The sequence below is a fragment of the Staurois parvus genome, unplaced genomic scaffold (genome assembly GCF_062004578.1).
Source record: "Staurois parvus isolate SC_StPar_1 unplaced genomic scaffold, SC_StPar_1.0 ptg000634l, whole genome shotgun sequence".
In the NCBI taxonomy this organism is placed as follows: domain Eukaryota; kingdom Metazoa; phylum Chordata; class Amphibia; order Anura; family Ranidae; genus Staurois; species Staurois parvus.
Genome location: NW_028318430.1, coordinates 14,701,391 through 14,727,606, shown reverse-complemented (window position 1 = coordinate 14,727,606; position 26,216 = coordinate 14,701,391). Strand labels below are relative to the sequence as shown.

Here is a 26,216-nt window from a genome sequence, read left to right as displayed (position 1 = left end):
GCCTCCCATTGCTGCTGTCTCCATCGCCACACTCTGCTGCCATGTGCCACTTTCAGGTCTCTTCACACTGCTGGTGTGTTAAATTTTTTGACATAGGGTGCAGGCAGATTACGGGCCTCACATAGCTGCTGCCAGGCCCCTAATCTGCCATGGGCCCCTATATACCGCCTCCTCATGCTGCTGCCAAGTCTAGAGTCTCTCATGGGTCCCTGTACGGCCTCCCATTGCTGCTGTCTCCATCGCCACACTCTGCTGCCATGTGCCACTTTCAGGTCTCTTCACACTGCTGGTGTGTTAAATTTTTTGACATAGGGTGCAGGCAGATTACGGGCCTCACATAGCTGCTGCCAGGCCCCTAATCTGCCATGGGCCCCTATATACCGCCTCCTCATGCTGCTGCCAAGTCCAGAGTCTGTCATGGGTCCCTGTATGGCCTCCCATTGCTGCTGTCTCCATCGCCACACTCTGCTGCCATGTGCCACTTTCAGGTCTCTTCACACTGCTGGTGTGTTAAATTTTTTGACATAGGGTGCAGGCAGATTACGGGCCTCACATAGCTGCTGCCAGGCCCCTAATCTGCCATGGGCCCCTATATACCGCCTCCTCATGCTGCTGCCAAGTCTAGAGTCTGTCATGGGTCCCTGTACGGCCTCCCATTGCTGCTGTCTCCATCGCCACACTCTGCTGCCATGTGCCACTTTCAGGTCTCCTCACACTGCTGGTGTGTAGAATTTTTTGACATAGGGTGCTGGCAGATTATGGGCCTCCTATAGCTGCTGCCAGGCCCCTAATCTGCCATAGGCCCCTATATACCGCCTCCTCATGCTGCTGCCAGGTCCAGAGTCTCTCATGGGTCCCTGTACGGCCTCCCATTGCTGCTGTCTCCATCGCCACACTCTGCCATGTGCCACTTTCAGGTCTCCTCACACACTGCTGGTGTGTAGAATTTTTTGACATAGGGTGCTGGCAGATTATGGGCCTCCTATAGCTGCTGCCAGGCCCCTAATCTGCCATAGGCCCCTATATACCGCTTCCTCATGCTGCTGCCAGGTCCAGAGTCTCTCATGGGTCCCTGTACGGCCTCCCATTGCTGCTGTCTCCATCGCCACACTCTGCCATGTGCCACTTTCAGGTCTCCTCACACACTGCTGGTGTGTTAAATTTTTTGACATAGGGTGCAGGCAGATTACGGGCCTCACATAGCTGCTGCCAGGCCCCTAATCTGCCATGGGCCCCTATATACCGCCTCCTCATGCTGCTGCCAAGTCTAGAGTCTCTCATGGGTCCCTGTACGGCCTCCCATTGCTGCTGTCTCCATCGCCACACTCTGCTGCCATGTGCCACTTTCAGGTCTCTTCACACTGCTGGTGTGTTAAATTTTTTGACATAGGGTGCAGGCAGATTACGGGCCTCACATAGCTGCTGCCAGGCCCCTAATCTGCCATGGGCCCCTATATACCGCCTCCTCATGCTGCTGCCAAGTCCAGAGTCTGTCATGGGTCCCTGTATGGCCTCCCATTGCTGCTGTCTCCATCGCCACACTCTGCTGCCATGTGCCACTTTCAGGTCTCTTCACACTGCTGGTGTGTTAAATTTTTTGACATAGGGTGCAGGCAGATTACGGGCCTCACATAGCTGCTGCCAGGCCCCTAATCTGCCATGGGCCCCTATATACCGCCTCCTCATGCTGCTGCCAAGTCTAGAGTCTCTCATGGGTCCCTGTACGGCCTCCCATTGCTGCTGTCTCCATCGCCACACTCTGCTGCCATGTGCCACTTTCAGGTCTCTTCACACTGCTGGTGTGTTAAATTTTTTGACATAGGGTGCAGGCAGATTACGGGCCTCACATAGCTGCTGCCAGACATGTAATCTGCCATGGGCCCCCGTACCGACTCCTCATGCTGTGACGTTGCAACAAGGTGGAATTCAACCCTACATATGTTAGACCGCCTTTACGAACAGCTAAAGGCCATCACAGATTTCCTGATGTTAAAAGCGGATAAAGGTACTCCCTGTGTAACTTAGATGTCAGCCATTGGCAGCTCATGTGTGACACCTGCGCTTGCTCAGGCCCTTTGAGGAGGCCACGCTATTCGTGAGTCGGCAGGACTATGGGATGAATGAGGTCAAATCGGCCATGGGCCCCCGTACCGCCTGTTCACGCTGATGCTGGTCCCACAGTGTGACCTGGGTCCCTGTACGGCCTTCCATTGCTTCCACTCTGCCATGTGCCACTTTGAAATCTCCTCACACTCCTGCGGTTGTCCATTTTGTCATAGGTTGCTGGCAGATTACAGGCCTTCCATAGGTGCCACCAAGCCCCATATCGGCCATGGGCCCCCGTACCGCCTGGTCACGCTGCTGCTGGGCCCATAGTGTGACCTGGGTCCCTGTACCGCCTCCCATTGCTCCCACTCTGCCATGTGCCACTTTCAGGTCTCCTCACGCTCCTGCTGGTTTCCATTTTGTCATAGGTTGCTGTATGGCCTCCCATTGCTGCTGCCTCCACCGCCACACTGTGGCTCCAAACACTGGTTTTGGCCCCGTGACTGGCCAAAGGAGTGAAGTGTGCAGTGATTCTAAGATCGACGGCACTCATCTGCATGTCATACTGACAGACAGTATTATTTCTCTTCCCCAGCAGACTCCAAGGGCATTTAAATTAAAGGTACAGTGTTCTGCACTAATATTAAGTCTCTCTGAAGCCTAGAAACACCCTTTTTTAAGTTAAATTCACAGCGAATTTATTCGACTCGAATCGAATATTGTCCACGAATTCGCCGAATCAGTCGAATCGAATTTTTCATTTCTTCGCTCATCTCTAATTACTACCATTAACTTTCTTTTAGGCATTTGTGATGTGGTTTTAAGGCTTGGAAAACGCCTATAAAATGCCTCAATACCTCACATAAGGCATTTGGGGAGCATTAAAAACACTCCCCAAACACCTGTCTAACGCATGTCAAATGCTATAGGGGCGTTTGGGAAGAAGTCAACTATGAACAAGCCCTACGGCTATGTTCACACTAGCTTTGCAAGCAGGTGTTTTGCAGGCATTTGAGGGGTGTTAACGCTCCTCAAATGCCTATGAAAATTATACACATTGCAGCACACAGTGCTGTTCACACTGAAGCGTTAGCGTCGCGGCAAAACTGACATCTCATGTTGAGTCAGGAAGAGTTGAAGCCTTTCACCGCCTTCCATTCGAATCTATGGTGACGCTCCTTAAATACCTGGCATTTGCGAGGCACTTGCGGGCATTAATACCATTAACTTCATTATAGGCATTTGTGGTGCAGTTTTAACGCTTGAAAACGCCTCAAAAACACCTATAGGTGTTTGAGGAGTGTTTGGGGAGCATTTGAGGAGCATGCTCCCCAAACATCTGTCTAACACCTGTCAAACACTATGGGTCTTTGGGAAGTAGTCAAGTGTGAACAAGCCCTTAGGAGTTCATGCACACTTGGGTCTTCTAAACGCTTTTTTACTGACAGGAGAAAAGCAGGTGCAAAAACACTCCTAAGCCGTGTTTTTTAAAAAAATGTTTAGGCACGTCAAGTGCTTAGGAATTTACTAATCATTGGCCAGAATATGAATTTATTCTGGCCATTGAAATAAACCCCCCCCCCCCAAAACCATTCAAGGGCTAAAAGCGCCTAGCATTAATGCGCATTAAGACACATTTAGCCACGTTAGGCATTTTTTCTACCAGACGCTTCGCTCTTGAACACACAAGTGTTTTTTTTTTGCTTCAAAACTCCTGTAAATTCCTATAGTATGCAGGGACACATTGGGGTTTATTTACTAAAGCTGGAGAGTGCAAAATCAGGTGCACTTCTGCATAAAAACCAGTCAGCTGCTAACCTCATCTTGTTCAATTAAAGCAGAGTGGCAGTCAAAATTTAAAAAAAAATGAAAGTCAGCAGCTATAAAAACTGTAGCTGCTGACTTAAAAAAAAAAGCGGACACTTGCCTATCCCTTAATCCTGCGGTGTTCTCACTCCGGCCAGGTTCACCGGACATCCTGTGTATACAGCACCGGCATCTTCAGTGTGGGCACCCGGCTGTGACAGCTTGCAGCTTCACAGCTGGGTGCCCACTGCGCATGCACGAGTAGTGTTGCTCTTTGTGAATGGTCCTGTAGTCTTCTGGGACCTGTCATGTGTCCCAGAAGAATACGGAGAGGGGAAGACAACTTCCTCTTCTGATCACCTAGGCGATCGCAGTGGAAATTAGAGTGGTTACCTGTCAAAGTCGAGTACCTCCTCTGCTCCCCAAAGGTGCCAATCCTTAATGGGGAGCAGGGGATGAAGCCTTAAAGTGGAACTTCCACTTTTGGGTGGAGCTTTGACAATCAAACCTGGTAGCTGATTGGTTTCAATGCAGAAGTGAGCCTGATTTTGCATTCTCCAGCTTTAGTAAACAAACCCCACAAAAAAACTTGGAGGGAAGTTTAGAGGCAGAGAAAAAAATTCTCAAATGTCTGTAAAAGCAGCATTTTTGTGAGCTCAAGCATGCATGAGGCCGTCCAGGAGTTGTTATTGATATATGGACAAGAGTTTTATTTTACTAAGCAGGTGAGTGAAGTAGACACCTACCTGTGTTACTATGTTAACAGCTTTTGCAGGGGTATTTTTTTGGTCTGTAAATTTTAATTCATATACCTATGTAAAATAAATTTGTTATAACTACCATGCATGTTTCAACAGCTTCACATAGCCTGTGCTGGTGGCTATAAGGATGTGGCTTGCAAGTTATTAGAGCACAATGCTGATCCAGATGCTCAGGATAACCAATACTGGACTCCTCTTCATTTGGCTGCAAAATATGGACAGGTAATGTGTTGAAATCACCCCATAGATCTTCCTTTTGGCTGTGGCACTTTATATAATTAATAACAAAGTCCTAATTGGTCAAATAGTTAAAAAAAAAGTTGCAAGCTCTTACACAGTAATGTGATTGCAAATGCCTTGATTATGTGCAAAGTCCATGATGCATCCTTGGAAGCTCACCTTTGGCATTAAGGTCTTGTTCACACCATGTGCAACGATGTCAGTTTTTCTGCAAGAACTCTGCAAGGGCTCAAAGAAAACAATTGTTTTCTATGTGCCTTGTTCACAACACTGGGGTTACATGCAGATTTTTTCTGTGCAGGAATCTGCAATGTGTATGCAGTTTTCTGCATGGAAAAAATGTGATGTGACATTAATATGGTGCTGTGAAAATGGCACATAAAAGACGCGCATGAAAACTGATGTCAACTAACATAAAAACTCACTGATACGCGCATGAAAACTGATGTAAACTCATGTCTCTGCAAGTGAAATATGCAGGGTTTTCCATTAGTTTTTTTGCATGCATGGTGGGAACAAGGCCTAAAAGATCTTAGGTAACTGCTCCATGTGTTGGTTATGTAGCATATCCAATATGAAAAGTGTAAATTGCAGTTGTAAGGTTATAGACTTTTGTATGGGTTGGCATCAGGGGCGGACTGACAACTCATGGGGCCCCCGGGCAATAGGGGATCATGGGGCCCCTGTGTCCTTGCCCAAACTCAAAAAAGCCTATGAAAAAGCCAATGAAAGGTACCAGGGGCATCTCATGGAGCCCCCTACTGACCCTGGGCCCTCGGGCAGTGCTTGAATGGTCAGTCTGCCCCTGGTTGGCATAACATTTAAGATGCCAGTTTAGATAAAATTGGTCTCTATTAAGCACATTCGTTTTTTAATAACACTAAGTTAAATTGTACAGTTTTATAAAACATTTTATTTACAAATAATAAATGATGTAGGATCAGACATTCAATAACTGCAGTTTAATTTGTTGTTTTTAAATAAAGTGTTTCTAACTTTAATTTGATCATGTATGTATTGTATATCTTGTATAGTGTGTCTTAGCAGAGTGATGGTAGAAATAATTTTGTTGATCTTTACATATTCCTATAACAACATTGTACTAGCATTGCAGAATAGTCATAGACAAAATGACCAGGCAACATCTAGTTACAGACATCAGGTCACCATCACCCTAATAGCTGAAATCAGTTGGATCAGGAAACCAAATCTATGGATTACTCCTAAAGTATGCAGATAGCCCAGGCCAACCAGTTAATAGAAGAATCAATCACCAAGAATGGATTTCCTAGCTGAGATAAGATTATTACTGGAGCTATTTACACAGGGACTGGACTGCTGCATATTAATACCTAAATGTTTGTAAAGAATGATCATGCGACCCTGTGTTATTTAGGGTATTTCCAGAGCAAACTTTCTTCATTAGTTAAAGATGGAGTGGAGATTAATTAGAACCTCTGTTTATTTTTTACTGCTATCTGGGTCTCCATTAAGCTGGCTACACACACAGTTTTATTCAACTCAGTGGACTGAATGAAAAAAACTGACAAAAGCGATATTAGTGCAGTGATCTTCCCCTCTATGGATACTGAAGTGTGGGGTCTTGTGAGCTACTATGGTGTATGCTACAATATTTAAATATTACCAATGCTGTGTGGTAAAATCAATACAATAATAAAATTAAATTATCATAAAATTGTGTAAATAAATATGTGAACAATTAGTGGTTCGCTTACACTCTACACATACTCATACCATTGTGTCATATTTATTAAATATAGTAGTGCACTCACATGTATTACAGGTTAAAACTGAATTGAAATGTTAAAATTTTAAACCACAGTAAAGTTTTCCAGTCTTGTTAAATACTTGCTGTATGTTGCTTTAAGCGTCGTGACGTCAGAGACCCTTCCACTCTTCCCCTCTATGCCTTTGTGTTCTGACAGGGGGACTTCCCCCCCGCCAGAGCCCACTGATCAGCTTTCAAAGGTCACTGGCTGCCAGCGCTAATCTGATGTGGGTTGGATGCTGGTCTTCCAGCCTTCCAGTTCGACAGGAACAGGTTGTGAGACACGTTTGTAGAACAGACAGCTGCACAGGCTGCAAGTTGGTCAATTCCAGTTCAGCCTGTATATACAAGGCTTTAGAGAACTTTCTTTCTGTCCCTGTGACAATGGCTTCATCAGACAGGAAGTGAGAGATAATCTCAACACAGAAATAAAAATGCTTTTTGATAGAGTAGGCAAAGACTTTTTAATAGAGTAGAACCTCAGTTTTTTATGTCTGTGTCCCCTTTGCGGACTTTCAATTACTTCCTGCCTGATATAACCATTGTCACCATAACAGGAAATAAGAGCATGCAGGAATTTTAGATATTACTCAGACAAACACACAGCTTTAAAAGTCTACTAAGTGTGTTTAATATACGTATTACTTTGTTTTATACCATATATGTTGATAAAACATAGCAGAGCTTGGGACCTGAAGTTAAAAGACAAACGGAGAGTGGTATGCTGGTCATCTCTTCCATAGTTTTTAATTTATGGCTACTACATTAACTCTGTTGGTGTTTTTGTAGTCTAACAATGTAATCAGCAAACACAAAATGTCCATTTTTATTTTAACAGACAAGCCTAGTAAAAGTTCTTTTGGTCCATCAAGCAAACCCAAATATTATCAACTGTAATGGGGATAAACCTTCAGGTATGTCAGTCATTTTTGATCTGTAAGTCAATGTATTCATTGAAATTTGTTTTTTTAATAATTTATACTATGAGAAGAAACCATAATACTTGCATTTCATTCCCAAGCTTTATTGTGCTTTCCATTGTTTCTGGTTGTGATTTTCACCCTATTTTTATCGTGTTAAATCAGTCTCCCTTGTAAAGCTCTAAAACCTTCCGATATCACCTTTTTTTCTCTTTTACTTTAATACAGCTCAGCAGGCTTAATATGTCTGATGGTGCCTCAGAATACTCTAATGCAAACAAACATTAATTTACTATAGTTACAAACAAGACCTTTTTTGCTCCACATATATGGGTTAACAGTTGTCATTGAGATCACTGTGTTAAAGTGGTGTGCACAGCAATAACATTTATTTTAACTGTGTTAAAGATTGTAAACACAGTGACAGAAAAACAGACACTCACAGGGCTTTCTTCGACCCTATTGCCACATGTTATGGCAATGACCTCATTGGAGTCCTGTAACATCCTGACCATGCAGACATCATTACATCATTCCAAAGCCTGTGATCGATGGGTGGCCATTTCTCAAAAGTGGTAGTAGAACCTTGTATTGACTAATGTACAAAATGGATAGTTTAAGTGATACCTTTTATTGGCTAACTTAGGTTATTAAAGATGCAAACTTGCAGGACCTTGTCTTCTTCAGGGGTTATAAAATGCCTAGCGAATGGAACCTAAAAGGTTAAGTGTGCATCTTTAATAACCCAAATAAACAAAAAGGGAGTATGAGTTGAGCTCCAAACTTTCCAGAAGTCTAATGCTGTTGCTTCTGAGCCCATTAATTAGGGAGTTACAATGTGTTGTTTATTTATTATAATACCCCATAATTCCAAGAGTGTGATATATATACCTGATAGTCTTGCATAGAGAAGAGAACTGTCACTCCAGGATATAAGAAGACAGGCAGCTGTGTTTTTACAATCCTAGGCTTAGTTATGATGCCATAGCTCAGATATTGCTCTTTATCCTCCCAAATTCCCAGGCGTGGTTAGGTAGAATGTCTGGCCAGGTGAACATGACCTAACAAAGTTAAAGTAGTATTAAACACCCCCCAAAAAATTATTTTTATTTTTTTTATTGCAGCATACTTTTTTCCATGATTTTTGCCTGGTGATATAGCCAGTAGCACACTTCCAGGCTTATGGTGTCTCTATTCTGGATGATGTTTCAGAGCAGCATTGTCAATCTGGAGAGAGGGTAGTGTTTGATGCACTACCTGATTACTACTAGTGGCTATAATTTAGCTGGCAATAATTGCATTCTAAAAGTCCAACATGCTGGTTGTACCCAAGTCAATCGATGGATTGCCTTGAGTACAATCAGCCTGCAGCCTACCATAGATGGATCGAGTCTTGGTTGGTCCCTGCTGAACTGGCTAAGATTTGATCTATGGCTGATTTAGGGCTGTTAACTGATACTCTGTCTGGGCTGCTGGAGGAGGATAACACTGACGATTAATTAAGCCTTTAGTTTTCTTTAATGTAATCTGAACAGCACCTTTGCCATGTGATAATTTTGTAAAATTTTTATCAATGCTGAGCTCAGGCAGAAGACAGGGCATCCTCAATGGGTTACTTTAGTACGTGCTACTCAGCCTGAAACGTGTGCTCTGACAGGAAAAAAAATACAATCAAATAATAAAAAAAACAAGGATTGTCTAAAAATTGGAGATTATAACAATTGGTGACTAGTTTTGTTTGAATATTTTAATGTTATAAGCATTCCCCGACTGAAGAACAGCCCTTTGCGAATGTCAAGCCTGCGATCTATTAAATGTATTTTTTCCTTTAAGTAGAAAAGTATTAATCATTATTCTTCTGCTTATTTAATTCCAACTAATTGCACATGTATCCGTAGACATTGCTGCAACAGAATTCATACAAGACATGTTATTCAAGGCTGAAGATATCTCAGAAGAAAGGAAAATGGACCCTTCCTTTTCCTCCATCTTCCAGGAAGATCAGTATGAAGAAACCCTACAAGATCTTCCGCTGGGTACCAGTAAACTGTAAGTTTTGACAAAACCATTAAATGACGTATAATATAATGGATTTGGCTTATTTAGTGCAAAGTCCAATAATTATTAGAAAAAAGATGAAATCTGAATGAGTGCCATAGGTTATTGAACTTTCATTGAATTATTTATCTTCAAAAAACTGATCTGCAAAAAAACTGAAATTTCAGTCATGGTCAAATGTTATTGTGGTGAACTTTGCACTTACATGGCAAAATTCTTGGCACTGTGCCCATGCCATAGAATTACTCTCTGATCCTGAAGGAAAAGGATTCTCAAGGTGTATTCCTTGTACTATAAATTGCACTACCAATATAAATCATGCTAGTATAAAACAAACAAAGCAGCTGGCAAAACAATTAGAAGGATTGTGTACAAATTGATATAAACATATTGCAGCGCTAGGTATAATTAACAAACATCAATACACATCAAAATTGGATCATATGCAGATAAAGGAATATATATAAAAGTCCAAGTAATGATGAGAAGAGACAGAGTTTCAATATAAATGATAAAGTGTAGAGATGGATGTGTATCACCCCATCCTGTTGAGATCAGAGTGCACCACCACCATAGAAACAATGGACGCTTACCAGATCAAATGGACTATTACAATATTAAAAGAGTCAAGGGGCGCATGCACGACCGTGCTTGATGGCGGATGCGCATTAGCAGAGCTCTGCTCATCCCTGGCATCTTCGGCTCTCACGCTCCGCTCCATAAGCCGACAGCTGCTCTGGGCGGGCCACATAAGCCCAGTGCACACCCGGAGGCATATTATGGGGAAGATCAGGCGCTGGAAGCCCCCCTCCCTGCCACTGATGGACCCGCGGCCTTCCCTACTGCAATGCTTCCTATCTAGGCCTGCATCCCCAGCCTCTAGTACCGCTCTTAGCCCACAAGGGGGTTTCGGGCGCCCGGCTGAGGCTGGGGAGGGATCTATCAGCCCACCACAGGGCCCCTCACAATCCCACCCCAAAATAATATCCAGATGGAGGATCCCAGGCACCTGCAGGTGGCAGGGGGGGCAGCAGACCACCCTTATTCAGAGCACCTCACAGCTTCAGCCACAGGCCGGCTTCATCCACCGTAACAGTCTCATCTTTAGATGACAAATTACAAGTATTTCTGCGCAATATTACTTCTACTATATCTGCTGAAGTTGGGAAGCTGGCCCTGGATTTTAGGGGGGAGATCGCCCAGATCGGGGACCGTACTGACCAACTGAAGACCAAGTCTGATGAATTGGTACAATACATCCATGTTTTGGAAGAAGATAACGCATGCTTGAAGCATTCCATGTCCCAAGTGCATCTTCAACAAGAAGACCTTATAAAACAGGAAACGCTGCCAGAATATCTGTGTCCGCGGTATGTCTGAAGCAATTTCTGACTCCCAACTTCGTCACCGCTTGCTGTCCTTTTTCACCGCAACTACCCCCATGGTCCCAGAATCAGATTGGTGGCTGGATAGGGCCCACCATTCTCTGGGCCCTAAACCCACTAAGGGCACCAGTCCCCGTGATGTCATTGTCCATTTCCATTTTTTTAAAAGCAAAGAGACTCTGCTCTCCTCTGTGTGCAACAAATCTTCCTTAGGATTCAAAGGGGACAAACTCCAGCTCTTCAGTGACCTCTCTCCGATTACCCTGGCCAAACAACGGGCTCTAAAACTGGTCACCACCCATCTACAGCAACACCACGTCCCCTATCGGTGGGGGTTTCCCTTCAAGTTGGTCGTCTCCAAGGACAACACTCAAGTTACTCTACGTGATCTTCTTGAGGCGGACTCCTTCCTTCATTACCTGGGACTTCCCCCTCTTCCTGATGATCCATCTTCGCTGCCGGCTGCCCCGTCACGCCCTTCTGCCACCCCAACCAAGATCTGGACACTGGCCCATACTGGGCGGAAATGTCTTTCCCGCACGCCTCTACACCTACGACCTCCTAGAGCAGGTGATGTACATGTCTGATGATTCTCCTGGATGGTCTGTTGGGAGTTTTTGGAGTCGCCTTCTTCCCCAATTATTGCACCGCTAATGTCAATTTTTCTATGCCCTGGTTGTGTGCTTTCATTTTGTTTTTCGTTGCCAGGATGGACAATTGGTGAGATGTGTCAGTTGTCATGTTTTTATCTACATGTTTTTTGCTGTTATTCTTACAGTTTATGTTTTCTCTGTTTTTATTGATTTCAGTTTTTTTTCATCGATGATGCCTTATTCACTCTTTATACTGGTACAATTGTTTTTTGTATTATTATATAATGATGACTTTACGGTTACTATCATATAATGTCAAAGGTCTTAACTCCATCAAAAAATGGTGGATGGCTGTGAAGGAATTTCCATCCTCAGGAGCAGATGTTATTTTTGTTCAGGAGACCCATTTTAAATTGAATGGTTCTTTTCGTTTTGCCTCATGGTTTTTCTCCCAATCCTACTCGGCTTTTGATCCCACTGGGAAGGCCGGAGTAGCGATTTTGATACGGACACATTGCTACCTTCAGGTCATTTCCTCCAGAGTCGACCCACAGGGTCGTTTTATTATTCTGGAATGTATGTTTGGAGGCTCTCCTCTTATTCTGTTAAATTTGTATGCCCGAACATGGGTCAATTGCAGTTCCTTTCCCAAACACTCTCCAGATTAAATTCCTTTTCTACACCACACATAATCATTGGTAGTGACTTTAATTTAATTATGTCCCCCCATAAAGACAGGAAGGTCCTTTTTGAATCCACCCCCTCGAAGCAGCAATGTTCCTTCTCAAGATTCTTTCATAAGTTGATCAGGGAACATCGTCTCTTTGATGCTTGGGTCAAACATCCACTACACAAACAGTTTACTTTCTATTCCTCCCTCATCGCAGTTACTCTCGTTTAGATCACTTTTTTGTCTTCGCTTCTTTACTCCCTCTTTTGGTTTCTTCTGAAATCAACTCTATCACGTGGTCTGACCACGCTTCTCTGACTCTGAATCTTCTTTTCCCTGACTCTCTACAGAAGGCCTGCCTCAATGAGACTTTCCTCACTATGACCCATCTCCGTGAGGAACTATCTCAAGGGTTAGACATGTACTTTCATCATAATGTTGGCTCAGTGGTTTCTTCCTCGACCCTATCGGAGGCTCATAAGGCTGTTTTTCAGGGACTCTGTATCTCTATGGGCTCCCGCTTGAAAATGTCCTCGACTGACGCCAGGGCTTCCCTTATTCGCCAACTATCTTTGGCTGAATGTTGTATACTTGCAAAGCCGTCTATTACTGGGCTTCGTAGGGTAATTTCTCTCCATGACCAGGTCAAAGTCCTTGATTTGCATAGATCTTCACAGTCCCTTCTTTGGGTCAGAGAGAAATTTTACAAATTCTCTAATAAACCACACCGCATGCTCGTAAATCGACTCAAAGCTCAATCTCCCTCAACGATACCAGATCACCTACTCCAACCGGATGGTGACCCTACCTACGACCCCCACGTAATGGCCTCAATCTTTGGAACATACTATATGAACCTTTACAACTGCTTGACCACAGATCTTCAACCCCCCCCCCTGCAAAAGACGTCTTTTGACGCCTTTTTTGACTCCCTATCCCTCCCGACGTTATCACCCCCTGACCTCTCGGCCCTTAATGCGGACATTTCATCTAAGGAACTATTCGAGACAATCAAACAACTCCCGTCCCACAAATCTCTGGGACCTGATGGACTACCCTATTCCTGCTATAAAACCTTTATAGGCACTTTGACTCCTCACCTTTTCTCCCTATATTCCAGGATCTCTTAAAGGGTGTCACCCCTCAGGCAGAATTTTCACGTGCATATATTTCTTTAATTCCCAAGCCTGATAAAGACCATTCTACTCGGGCTAACTATCGTCCCATTGCTCTATTAAATTCCGACTATAAAATATTTACTAAGATTTTGGCCAACAGGTTGTCCGGATTCATCTCCAAGCTCATACATAGGGATCAGGTGGGCTTTGTGCCAGCTAGACATGCCGCGGACAACACCAGGAGGTCCGTTGACTTGATTGATTTGGTTAACTGATCCTCGACTCCTGCTATATTACTGAGCTTGGATGCTCAGAAATCTTTTGATAGCCTTAGCTGGCCCTACATGTTTATGGTCTTGGAGAAGTTTCGCTTCCGGGGTCCATTTGTGGCTGCCTTGAAGGTTCTTTATTCTTTACCTTCTTCACAGGTCAGATTAGCCTCGTTCCTCTCACCCTCCTTTCAAATGTCAAACGGTACACGGCAGGGATGCCTGCTTTCCCCCTACTGTTTATCCTCTGTCTGGAACTGCTGGTTATTGCGATTTGGTCCAATCCTGATATATGTGGGATACATTCTCATGAGCATGAATACAAATTGTCCCTATTTGCAGATGATATCCTCCTTACGTTATCAAACCCTCTTACCTCCATACCTGTTCTCCATAAAACTTTACAATTATTTGGGCTTTGTCGGGATATAAAGTCAATGCATCCAAAACTGAAGCACTCCCTTTACACTTCCCACCTGGTGCACTGTCCTTTCTCCAATCATTTTACCCATATCGTTGGTGTACTCACTCTTTAAAGTATTTGAGTACCAACCTCACTTATTCATACCACTCCATATACAAGGCTAACTTCCCTTCCTTATTCATTGCCATTTCCCGATCTCTAAAATTTTGGGACACCCTACCCATCTCCTTCCTTGGCCGTATCAATGTGATAAAAATGAACATACTGCCCAAACCCTTATATCTATTCGCCACTCTTCCCGTTCCTATCCCTATGTCTAAGCTACACTCCATTCAGAAATCCCTTTTTACATTTCATATGGCATGATAAACAGCATAGAAACACACGCACTGTACTACTCACCTTGCGTTCCAGGGGAGGCCTAGGTGCTCTGGATATTGTGACCTATTATAATGCTACCCACCTCAGATTTCTACTCTCCTGGTCCACTCGATGTCCTCCTAATATATGGTCCGAGATTGAATCCCTACAACTAACTCCGATTCACCCATGCTCCCTTCTCTGGTCTACGTCGGCGGTGGATATCACTTCTTATCGACACCTCTCGCTTGGACGTATGCAATTCTCCCTTTCTATTTGGAAGAGATGCTAGGTTAAATTTGCGCTGGCCTCTGCTTGTTCTCCCTTGACCAATGTTCTTTTTAATCCCATTCTTCCGGACAGTCTAGCCATGTCCAGAATGCTCCCTTGGGCTTCAGCCGATCTCTTCCAACTGCGCCATCTGGTCCACTCGGTGACTCGGGTACTTAAACCCTTCTCTGTTATGCAGAAAAAGCCCATCTACCTCCCCAGCATTTTTATGCCTATATGCAGATACGCCATTTCCTTTCTACCTTGTCACCCTCTTTGACCTTGAAAAGCCTATTACTTTTGAGCGTCTATGTATACAGGGCCTACATCAAAGGGGCATAATCTCCACTACATATAAGCTCCTTATGGACGCCTAACCCTTATCCAATGACACCCACCATTATATGCACAAATGGTCCCAATCTCTCAGCTGTGACATTGATTTGGTGCAGTGGAGAAAGATATGGGAAAACGCATCTAGATCTTCCATATGCGTAGTCTATAAAGAAAATTTGTGTAAAATCATGATGTTTTGGTACAGAACACCTTATGTACTCCATGTCCGTAACCTGAGTGCTTCTCCTGCCTGCTGGTGATTTGGGAGGGAATCTGGATCCCTTTACTATATTTTTTGGGAATGTAAGTCCATCATTCCCTTTTGGGAGGATGTACGGTCCCTGCTATGTTCACTACTACGTACTGACCTTCCTTTTGAACCCCTTTACTCTCTATTGGGTCTACCCTTCCCAGGCCTCCCCAAATTGTCCAGGAAACTCTCCGTGCATGTTCTGCCGGTGGCCAGGAGAAGCATTCCGATGTGTTGGCTCTCTTCCACACCCCCCTCACTACCGACATTATTTAAGATTATTACAGACATTAGAAAAATGGAATACTTAACCGCTCTCCATGCCAGCTCTGTAACCATATTTGAAACTGTATGGAACCCATGGGATGCCTATATCTCTGCTCAATTTGTTCAAAATGTACTGATTTGATTATTTATCCACTGTTGCTTTATTGATATTCTATGTTTTTTCCCCCCTTTTTTATCCTTACATGCTCTTATCATCGATGAACCTCTTTTTTTTTTTTCTCTCTTCTTTTCTGTTTTTTTTTTTTCAAAATTTCATGTATATTTATAAGTGTGAAAACGCAATAAAATGTTAATTACAAAAAAAAGAGTCAAAAGGCGTGGGTTGAAAGCAGATCTGGATGCGACTCCATTATTTCTCCGTATCCTGATTTGAGATCTCCTCCTCTGTTAATCTCCAATGTATCTCACATTATTCCAATGGTGTCAATCACATCTGTGTTTGTGTTCAGCCCATAGACTTTTGTTAGCTTTGTTTCCTCATTGTAACCTGAACACTGATCACATAACTTGAAATCACATGATTTGAAATTCTACCACTTTCTTTCCTCTCCTTGCAGCAGTGACAGTTCGAGCTAGACAGTATCTGATTGTCAAAATCAAATGTCCTCTAGCCTGAACTGTTGTCACTGCAAGGAGAGGAAAGAAAGCGGCACGGATTTCAAATCCGCTTTCTCGCCTCTCCTACCACTGAGACTCAGCATGGGGTGCCTGCAGGGAGGTTTCTTGAAATGCTGTTGTGTAAACTCAGGATATGATAACCTGGGTTCACACAGGGGTAGTGGGAAACTGCATGCATGCTAATCTTTTTGGTGCAATTTGTGTCCATTAACGCAAATGTCAATGCAAAGTATCGGTTAAGGTATGGTGGTGCACAAGTACCCATGAAAATACTCGGTATTGACACCGGTATCGGTGCATCCCTAGTTTCTATACTTTAAACTATGTATTTCTAATTTTGGATAGAGTAAGGAAGAGTTACATTTCTAGGTGGTGTGGGACAGGAATGAATGGCTGTCAATAGAAATGCAATAATGCATGTGAACCATGTTCTAGCAGGATAGGAAGTGAAGCAACTAATGTCCCATCAAATTATTTCCCCTTGTTTCTTGTTTGTGTGGCAACTAAAAATTTTGTTTTTACCCCCACTTTTATTCTGGTTGATGATGGTGATTAGGACAATTAGAGAGAGTAAATTTCCATAATGGAGGCACAAACAATAATAAAAGCCTGAATCATATGGATTTAAGGTAATACAATTTCAAGGAATATGATCTAAGGAGAAATACAAGTATCTATATTATATTCACATATAATAACAGTTATGCACTTAGTCTCCCCTAGTAAACACAGAAAAGAGAAGGACAAACACAATGGGATTGATTTACTTCAGACAAATAGGCTTTTCACTTTTCAAGGGAATTTTGCTTCAGCTTAGTGAATGTGGTAAAAATTCACTTTAAAAAAAACTGTATTTCACATGATTGGATGATGAAAGTCATCAGAGCTCACCTCATTCATAAAATGAGGGAAAATTCCCTTGAAAACTGAAAATGCCCCTGCAGCCTGTTTACCTTTAGTAAATTAACCCCAATAACATAGTACAAGTATAGTTATAACACAATATGGAAAGGTAAGTGACTAAAACAAATATCCATGTAAAAAAAAGAAAAAAAACATTAAAAAAGTCCACCATGTTCACCTCCAACAGATATCTAAACAAGTTTACAGAAAGATTGTTCTCCGGATATAGCCAAATGCTGTACGAAACCCTAAAATGCATAAGTAGAGCTACCCTCTTGAGGGAGGCTGTGTTTCTTGGTACCGCTAAGCTTCACACAGCCAGGCAACACGCATTTTCCACACTTCCATCCACAGTCAGTGAACAGTTTATGAGCTTGGTTTTTGTTATTTTATTAGTGGAAATAACTTGGATGGGGTAATAGGAATTATGGGATATGTACAAATAAAACTTCAGCGGAATAAATAACTCCTCAAATTCCTGTGTATACCAGTGCTGCTGACACTTACATGCGTTTCCACACACAAAAGATATGTCATAAAATAGTGCCGCGCATATACCTCTATAGCCTCATATATGAATTAAAGCATCCAAACCATGTGATTATGCAACAATAGTGAATACAACTTAAAAGTCCACAATGTGTGCTTGATCTATGCGTTTTTTAAATTTGTTCCCAAAAAAAGGTGCTCTTTATTGCTTATATCCACATATATTCCTATAGGTGCTCATCCACCAGAGACATACATATATACTCACACTTCCTTTTATTACCCAAATTGCATAGGTCACATACCGCCTTTCCCTTTTAACCCGGGTAGGTATATTATGTAGATGACTCCACTTTTCTCCTCACTCTGCTGTAAACGGTCCCGTCTCCTCTTTATCCCACATATCCTCCGCATATGTAAACAGAAACGCTTGCCATAGTGTAGTATATAAATACAGCGTGATTCATTAAGAAAAAATAAGTGCACTCACATTTAAAAGTGTCCTGCTGGGACACCACAGTAAAAAACCTTGTTAAAATGTATTTTCAATGTGTTCAGGAATTTTCAAGATGGCAGCTTGTAAACTTCCTGTTTAGCAGCTTAACGTCATTGGCCCACTCTACGCGTTGCATCACAGGAGGAAGTCACGTGATGTGGTTATGCTGATGTACTTACTCTGTCCTCCTTGCTCCCACTGCTCCCAGGCAATGCTCCTGTTCATACCGTGATGCTGAATGGATTTTCCTGAGCCAACCCGAGCCCAGCCTGGAGGCCAAGCCCCTCCTTCCCTAGACCTTGGGGACCCCTCCCATGCCACAGACAGCCCCCTTAGCATTCCATCTTTCACCTGATTCCCCTGATAGCATATCTCCCTTATATTTATAGGTTATCCTTACCACACTACCGGGGCCTCCAAATCTTAGATTGGCCAGACTCTCATACACATGCACATTTGGGTCTCCACCCCTCCCTCTCCTCTCTCTCCTTTTAGGAGCCTGGAAAGCATTTCACCAGTGACTAGTAGATCACTGGTGCCATGAAGGACTCCTGCAGAATGTCAGCATGAGCTGTCAGCCTGTACATTGTATGAGCAGGCAGTTTCACAATGACAGGAAGAATCAATGAACAACAACAATGCTCCACAGTGCCATGGTAGGTCATTGGGAGCTAAAAGCTGACACCTGCAAAGGCTGTTGGCATTTGTAGTTTCCTATTCACAGAACCCTGTGAATGAATGACATAGCTGGGAGGGCAGAGCCACGCATGACCGCCTTTTTTCAAAAATTGTGAAAGCTAGCAGGGGGAGAAGATCCTTCGCTAGCTGTCACAAGGGGGAGCAGGGGACGGAGTTACAGTAATATGTTACATGTTACACCCTGAATGTGGGTGTAGCATGTAACATAAGGTGAACTGATCCTTTAACCATACAGGAGGTTACCAGTTTGTTGCTCCCTCTTCATCAGCAATATAAACCTGACAGGGTTCCTGACCCTTCACCTCTCAATCCAAATCTATGAAAAAGAGTTTTGCCTTTGGATATACTTTAAAATAAAATAATTTCCCTTAGTGGCCAATAATGGTACTGTCATTTGGCAAGGCAATGGTACCCACAAGGGGTTAGTCCTAATGTCAGGGAAGTTAGGGCCCTACTAACAAAGTGAAACACACAAATATGGGTTTTCTAGCGAATAAAGGTAATGGCAATCCTCTTGTGTTGCCTTCTTATAGGCCGTACTTTCACTTTTAATTGTTTAAAATGGATGATAGATTTGCTTTTAAACTTCAAATTAATTTGAAGAGAATTAAATTCAACTATATTTTTAATTGAAAATTGGTCAGTGTTCAAAACCAGGAACATGTTCTTAATTCCTGGCACTTTCCTTGGAGCATATAACACATGCCAGTTCTTTCATTTGTGTTTGGATCCTTGATACCTAACCTGGATATTTGCTTCCTGAAATTTGTGTGGATATTTACTGATTTTCCTGCCATACTGGCCTATTGTAATCTGTTGTTGATTCTAATGTCTAGATTAGTATATTAAGAACAGAAAAGCTAGAGGAAGACAAAGTGTATAAAAAAATGCAAAGAAAATTACTGAACGAAATTCAGCTTAATAACATCTGCCACCATCCTGTGAAATAATGATCACTGCACAGACACATTTGCTGAAAATTAATGTTCCAGGATATGAAATAAATTGCAAGAAAAAAAAGAACACTTAACCTTTAATATCTGAGTAAATGGTGGCAGCAGAGGCATGAAGTGTATGTCCTATAATTACACATCATCGTGAAAAAAGATTTGTGGTTGATGACATTTTAATGGCTTCATATGTTATAGGGGTCATATACAGTATATGTTTTGGGGAATGTAAGTTGGCATTGTTGTCCTTTTTACAGCTTTAAACTTTGTCATAATTATGCAGCATAGTTTAAAGAGTTCCAGCAGTCATTTTGCAGGAAGGATATTAAAGGAAACCAGTTCTGTGAGAAATATTCAGGCTACCAATGCTGACCCCACCTTCTGAAAATGCTAGTTGCCTGGCTGTAAACTGTGGTTTTAGTAATTTTTTAAGACACTGAATCAAAACATATGTACATATCAGGAATTTTGACTTCATTTGCTGGATGCTTGTTCTTAGTCAGTGATAAGATAGAACATGGAAGCCTGGCAAGTTATGTTTTCAGAAGAAAGTCAACAATGGCAGTGTACATATTTCTCTTAGCACAGACTTTCCTTAAATCAGTGCACTAGCTGCTCATTAAATATGTAATGCTTACAGTAAAATTCTTCAAAGTAGGCAATTCAGCTCAAATAATAGCCCTGGCTATCATTGTGGAACCAGAGAAAGGGCTATTATGTGAATTGCCTACTGCCCCTCACTAGACTGCATTCTCCATATATTTGTAGGGAGAATCCTTAGAGCTAGCACATAATATATATAGAAGATATATAATATATAATGATAGAAGGAAGAACCAGGCAATTTAGCTCACAGCAGTGTGTTGTAAAACTAGGGTGGTGGTCTGGGATTATGGGAAGTAGTAGACCCAGTGGAGATCTAACCCTGCTTTTCCATTTAACATTAAAAACATTTGGTTAACTTAATATACGAATGCCTATTTTTATACGTAACTAATATTTCAACAGATAGAATACAGCATCATTTTTATATGCCAATATGAAGTACTGTATATCATTTAGAAACACTGAAATTATTTATAGGTGCTTTTTACTGTTAATATATTTCATTAATATTAGAATATACAGTATGCAGCAGGGGCAGACTGACAACTCATGGGGCCCCCGGGCAATATGGGATCATGGGGCATCTGTGTCCTTGCCCATACTCAAAAAAGCCTATGAAAAAGGTACCAGGGGCATCTCATGGGGCCCCCTACTGACCCCGGGCCCTCGGGCAGTGCCCGAGTTTCCAAATGGTCAGTCCGCCCCTGGTATGCAGTAAGTAATGAACCTATGGTCTACATTGAGAGCTGTATTGTACATTTTTTATTTTTTTTACAGTTTTTTTTTAAATATGTGTAAGTGAGTGAAATTATCTCTTAGCTGTCACCAGAACAAGTGCCTAACTCAAGATGTTGGCTTCACCCTCAATTTTAGTCCCAGGGACATTGGTAACAGGAGAAATGGCAAAAGTGAATCTCAGACAGTAATGAGAACCTGATAGAGGTTCTAGCCCTTTAGCGCCCTATCCAAAACCTAAAAGAAAAGATGTAGCCTTAGATATACTTTATCTCTAGCTGCATAAAATATAACAGTCTTACATCATCTTCACTAACCAAGTTCTTCCTCAGTCTTCTCCTCTTACTTGTTCCCTCTGCATTTCTTTAAAGAATCCACTTCAGCTTTTTTTCTCCACCTGTATTACCAAGCTATCTAAGACACATACAACTTATATCTCCTTCTGTTATTATGCAATTCTTAGTTGTTATTTCCCATTTAATACCCCCCCCCCAAAAAAAAAAAAATTGCTGTAATAGAGCTTCTTTTCCATATCTTAAATCTGTTCACATCTACTTTTGTTAACCCCCTAGGTGCTGCTTACCTAAAAATAGGTTTGAGAACTGTTCTATAAATCAGAACTTTAGTTTCTATGACAAAATCATTGATTTCATACCAATATTCAGGGAATATAAACTTCATCCTTTTACCTTAGAATATTTGTTCTTTCATGCATGTTTCCTTTACATATTTGCACTTGTATCTTTTTCTTGTCTCATTGTATGCTTAGTTTTAATCTAAATTCACTGTTAAAGTTTTTTGATTCTTGCTAATGTTTGGCATATTGGGAGAGCATTGCTGCAGCCCCTCTGTTATTTGCTGAATCCACACTGATAGTCTCCTCCATATAATTATCTAGTCTTGTTATCTTCTATTTTTGTAAAACATAATTATCCATTAGCCCCTGTAAATTGTTACTTTTTTCTTATAACTATTTAATGTTTTTAGATAAAAAAAAAACACCCTTACCAAGACCTTTGGCATCTTTTCTTCCTCTCATACTCCACAGCCTTTCTTCTCTATGCATCCCCATTTCCAGTTAACTGCATCCTTATACAGACCCATGCCTTTCTTCCTCCTATTGTTTGCTAACCATAATACTCCTGTCTTTTTTCCTACATTCTTCATTTCCTCCCACTTTAGTACTGTCTATATTTAGCACCATCTGAAAAGATCCTTCTGTCTTTTCTTAATGTGGCCTTTATGTCCAATGAGGTCACTATCTTTTCTTCACACAACTAAGTCACTGGTGAAACATCTCTTTCTTAATTGTACATTATGGAACACAAGAAGAGTATTTGAAAATATTGGTCTATGCTGCTGCCTTTAGGAGATTGGACACTAGCGAAAAAGTTGAAAAGACAGTCCAGTACAGTGGTCTACAAACTGTAGCCCAGGGGTCAGATGCGACACTTTTCTTGCTTTTATATGGCCCTCAAGGCATTATTCCTCACATTGCAAGCATCAGCGTGGCATAGTTTCTTCCACTGACATTGAAAATAGGGCACTATTCTTCCTTTTGACACCAATGATGGAGCACTGTTCCTCCTATTGAAACCAACAATGAGGCACTATTCCTCCCATTGCTACTAACGATGGGCACTATTTCTCCCATTGATACCAATGATGGGGCACTATTCCTTAAGTTGACACCAATAATGCAGCACTATTCCTCTTATTGACAACAATGATGGGGCACTATTCCCCCATTGATACTAACGATGGGGGCACTATTCCTTTCATTGATACTAACGATAGGGCACTATTTCTCCCATTGATACTAATGATAGGGCACTATTTCGCCCATTGATACTAACGATGGGGCACTATTCCTTTCATTGATACTAACGATAGGGCACTATTTCTCCCATTGATACTAATGATAGGGCACTATTTCGCCCATTGATACTAACGATGGGGCACTATTCCTCTCATTGATACTAACGATGGGGCACTATTTAACTCATTTCTACTAATGATGGGGCACTATTCCTCCCATTGATACTAACAACGGGGCACTATTTCTCCCATTGATACTAATGATAGGGCACTATTTTGCCCATTGATACTAACGATGGGGCACTATTCCTCCCATTGATACTAACAATGGGGCACTATTCCTCCCATTGATACTAACGATGGGGCACTATTTAACTCATTTCTACTAATGATGGGGCACTATTCCTCCCATTGATACTAACAACGGGGCACTATTTCTCCCATTGATACTAATGATAGGGCACTATTTTGCCCATTGATACTAACGATGGGGCACTATTCCTCCCATTGATACTAACAATGGGGCACTATTCCTCCCATTGATACTAACGATAGGGCACTATTTAACCCATTTCTACTAATGATGGGGCACTATTCCTCCCATTGATACTAACAACTGGGCACTATTCATCCCATTGATACTAACAATAGGGCACTATTTAACCCATTTCTACTAATGATGGGGCACTATTATTTCTCCCATTTATACTAACGATGGGGCACTATTTCTCCCATTGATACCAATGATGGGGCACTATTTCTTCCATTGATACCAATGATGGGTCCCTAGTCCTCCCACTGATACCAATGATGGGGCACTATTACTCCCCCTAATAACAAAGATGGGGCATTGTTTACTCCCACTGACACCAGGACATTTTTTTCTCCCACTGACCAAAGTCTAGCCCCCCTAAAGTTTAAAGGATGATAAACTGGCTCTTTGCTTAGAAAGTTTGGAGACCCCTGGTCCAGTATAACATCTTCCATTCCTAGCATGCCACAGTGATTTGCTAGTTTTCTGGGAGAATTGACTCATTTCTTACTTCTGTCAAGACAATTTCTTATTCTAGCAAGTGCTGTCCAGATGCTATAGTGGGTAGTTTACTGTCCTCCTAGGGGGTTAACACTAGCACGCCAGTAGGAACATGTTTAGTTCCAGTCTGGCGGGTGGAGTGCAGCGCCATATTCAAACTTGACAACATCTTTTACTGACTCATGGGTTGCCTTATGGAGTCTGCACAGCCTATGAGATAATTGCCCTGTGCATTTTTAGGAGTGCATGCAACCCAACTTCACACTTTCTAGCACCTCCTATAACTGCACCCATGCTGCAATCCTCAGGGCAACCTTGGGATTCCTGCTGACTTCTTAGTAGCTTAGTCTTAGACAGCATTGACCCTTCATGCTCTAAAAGTGACTCGGGAGTACCCTAGTGAGCCAGATCCTACTCAGGACTGCTATGGCAGATTTTGAGTGCAGAGGCAATTGTACTGGGGGTTTTGTCAGTTTGCAGTCCACTAACACTGCTGGGAGTTCCTGCAGTGCCCGCTCTGTAGGACCAGACACTGACAGCCAGGATCAGTGTTCACTGTCTGAGCACTCCCCTGGGTCTTCCTTACCCTTGCTGGAATTAACCCTTTGTTTATTGAGAAGTTTTAAGCAATGGTGTCTGAATCTATGGACAAAATTACAGCTACAATAGCTGACTCAGAATGTATGGGCTGCAAGTGTGCCTCCACACCCTCTTCTTCAGAGTCTGTCTCTGACTTCCATGAGGCCACAGTTGCTTCTGCACAATTCATCAAAGATTGTACCGTTTTCTTCTATTAAAAATGCACTTGTTTATGTGAGTGTATATTTTGGGTTTATCATAACAATTTAGCAAGAGCAATGATGGCCTATCTTTCATTTTATTTGAGCTGGGAGTGTTTGAGGATTCACAGTACTGGAGGAGAAGAGTTGGTGAATTTGAAAATATCCCATACCAGTGTGTGTGTGTGTGTGTGTGTGGGGGGGGGGTTCTGTGACTTAACTTATTTAGGTCTATGGTTGAGGTGAGCTCATAATATTGCTGGTGTTGGATATCATGTGGTGCTATTGCACAAGGATACTGGTTACCCACAGGAGAGGATACTATCAAGCAATTTTATTTACACAGACAGTAGTTATTATATGTGTTTTACATGGGAAATGTATAAATATTTTCGAGGGGTTTCCATCACTATTCACTATTCATGAGTGTACTTGGTCATATTTATTCTGTATGTTTGAGTGAGGTAAATTGGAATTACACTATATCACTTTATTACTCCATAATATTTTATACTATATTGAAAGGCTTGATGATTCATGTTGTATTGCAATTTTTGTATGGTATGAAAAGACTATTATTATTACTATTAGACTATTATTATTACTATATAGTTGAAATGACTATTTCACTACTGTTATGGTGAGTCGCGGGGATATTTTAGTTTAATATATAGGAGGTTTTCACAATTATTCATAATCACTTTATTTAAATATTGGATAGCGCTACACTTTTTTTGAGTTACCTTTTTCATATTTGCAGGCTTTATATACAAGGTGTCACAGTCTGCAGACATTACTCCAAAATTAAGGATACTATCCCAGTCCTTATTGATGCACTCCATACATGCCTAGATTTGGAACTGCCTGCATTGGTTACACCTTAAGTGATTATCCTGGGTTCTCTAAAGAACCCTCAACCTGATAAAACCTTTCCAATGCCATTTCTTGTCTTAGCATGACTTTGTATTACCTGTCCTGCAGCTTGCCACAATGACCTTAGCTGTCTGGACTTTGGAGCCTCAATGCACAAATGTTTCTTTAATGGGGAACACTTCTTTGGTGAATCCTTCGACAACTTCATTAAGAAAATCACCAGCTGGAAAAGTACCCTTTCACACCGTGAAAAAGTAGGTAAACTCATTTTGGATGAATACTCCGTATTGGATCTAAAGGTTCTTAACACTTACTCTGAGTACAAAAATTCTATATGGAATCCACCTAGTCAGTCATTGCTTTCCTCCATCCAGGGACCTTCTGGCCACTGTAGACATGAAGGATGTCTACTTGCAACATCAGTTTCCTTATGTTTCAATTCTACCTATGTTTTGTTGTGCACATACAACAGTATCAGTTTGTTGCCCTTCACTTTGGCCTGCCCACTGCACCATGGGTCTTCACCAAGGTGCTCTTTTCTGTGCTCGCTCTGCTTTTCTCCCATAGTGGGATATCTGGGCAACCTCCTTTTGAGAGAGCAGTCACCTCAGGCTCTATTAACTAATGTCAAATG

The 26,216-nt window shown here is 42.0% G+C and overlaps 1 protein-coding gene across 3 annotated transcripts in view; it reads left to right on the top strand.

Moving 5' to 3' along the window:
* Positions 1-26,216, top strand: part of MYO16 (myosin XVI) — a 468,341-nt gene that overhangs the window by 247,830 nt on the left and 194,295 nt on the right. For all 3 annotated transcript variants that reach the window (XM_089693597.1, XM_089693596.1, XM_089693595.1), the window contains exons 7-9: positions 4,710-4,835; positions 7,481-7,556; positions 9,461-9,611. In XM_089693597.1, the coding sequence (XP_089549723.1) occupies positions 4,710-4,835; positions 7,481-7,556; positions 9,461-9,611 (353 nt within the window). The remainder of the gene's footprint in view (positions 1-4,709; positions 4,836-7,480; positions 7,557-9,460; positions 9,612-26,216) is intronic.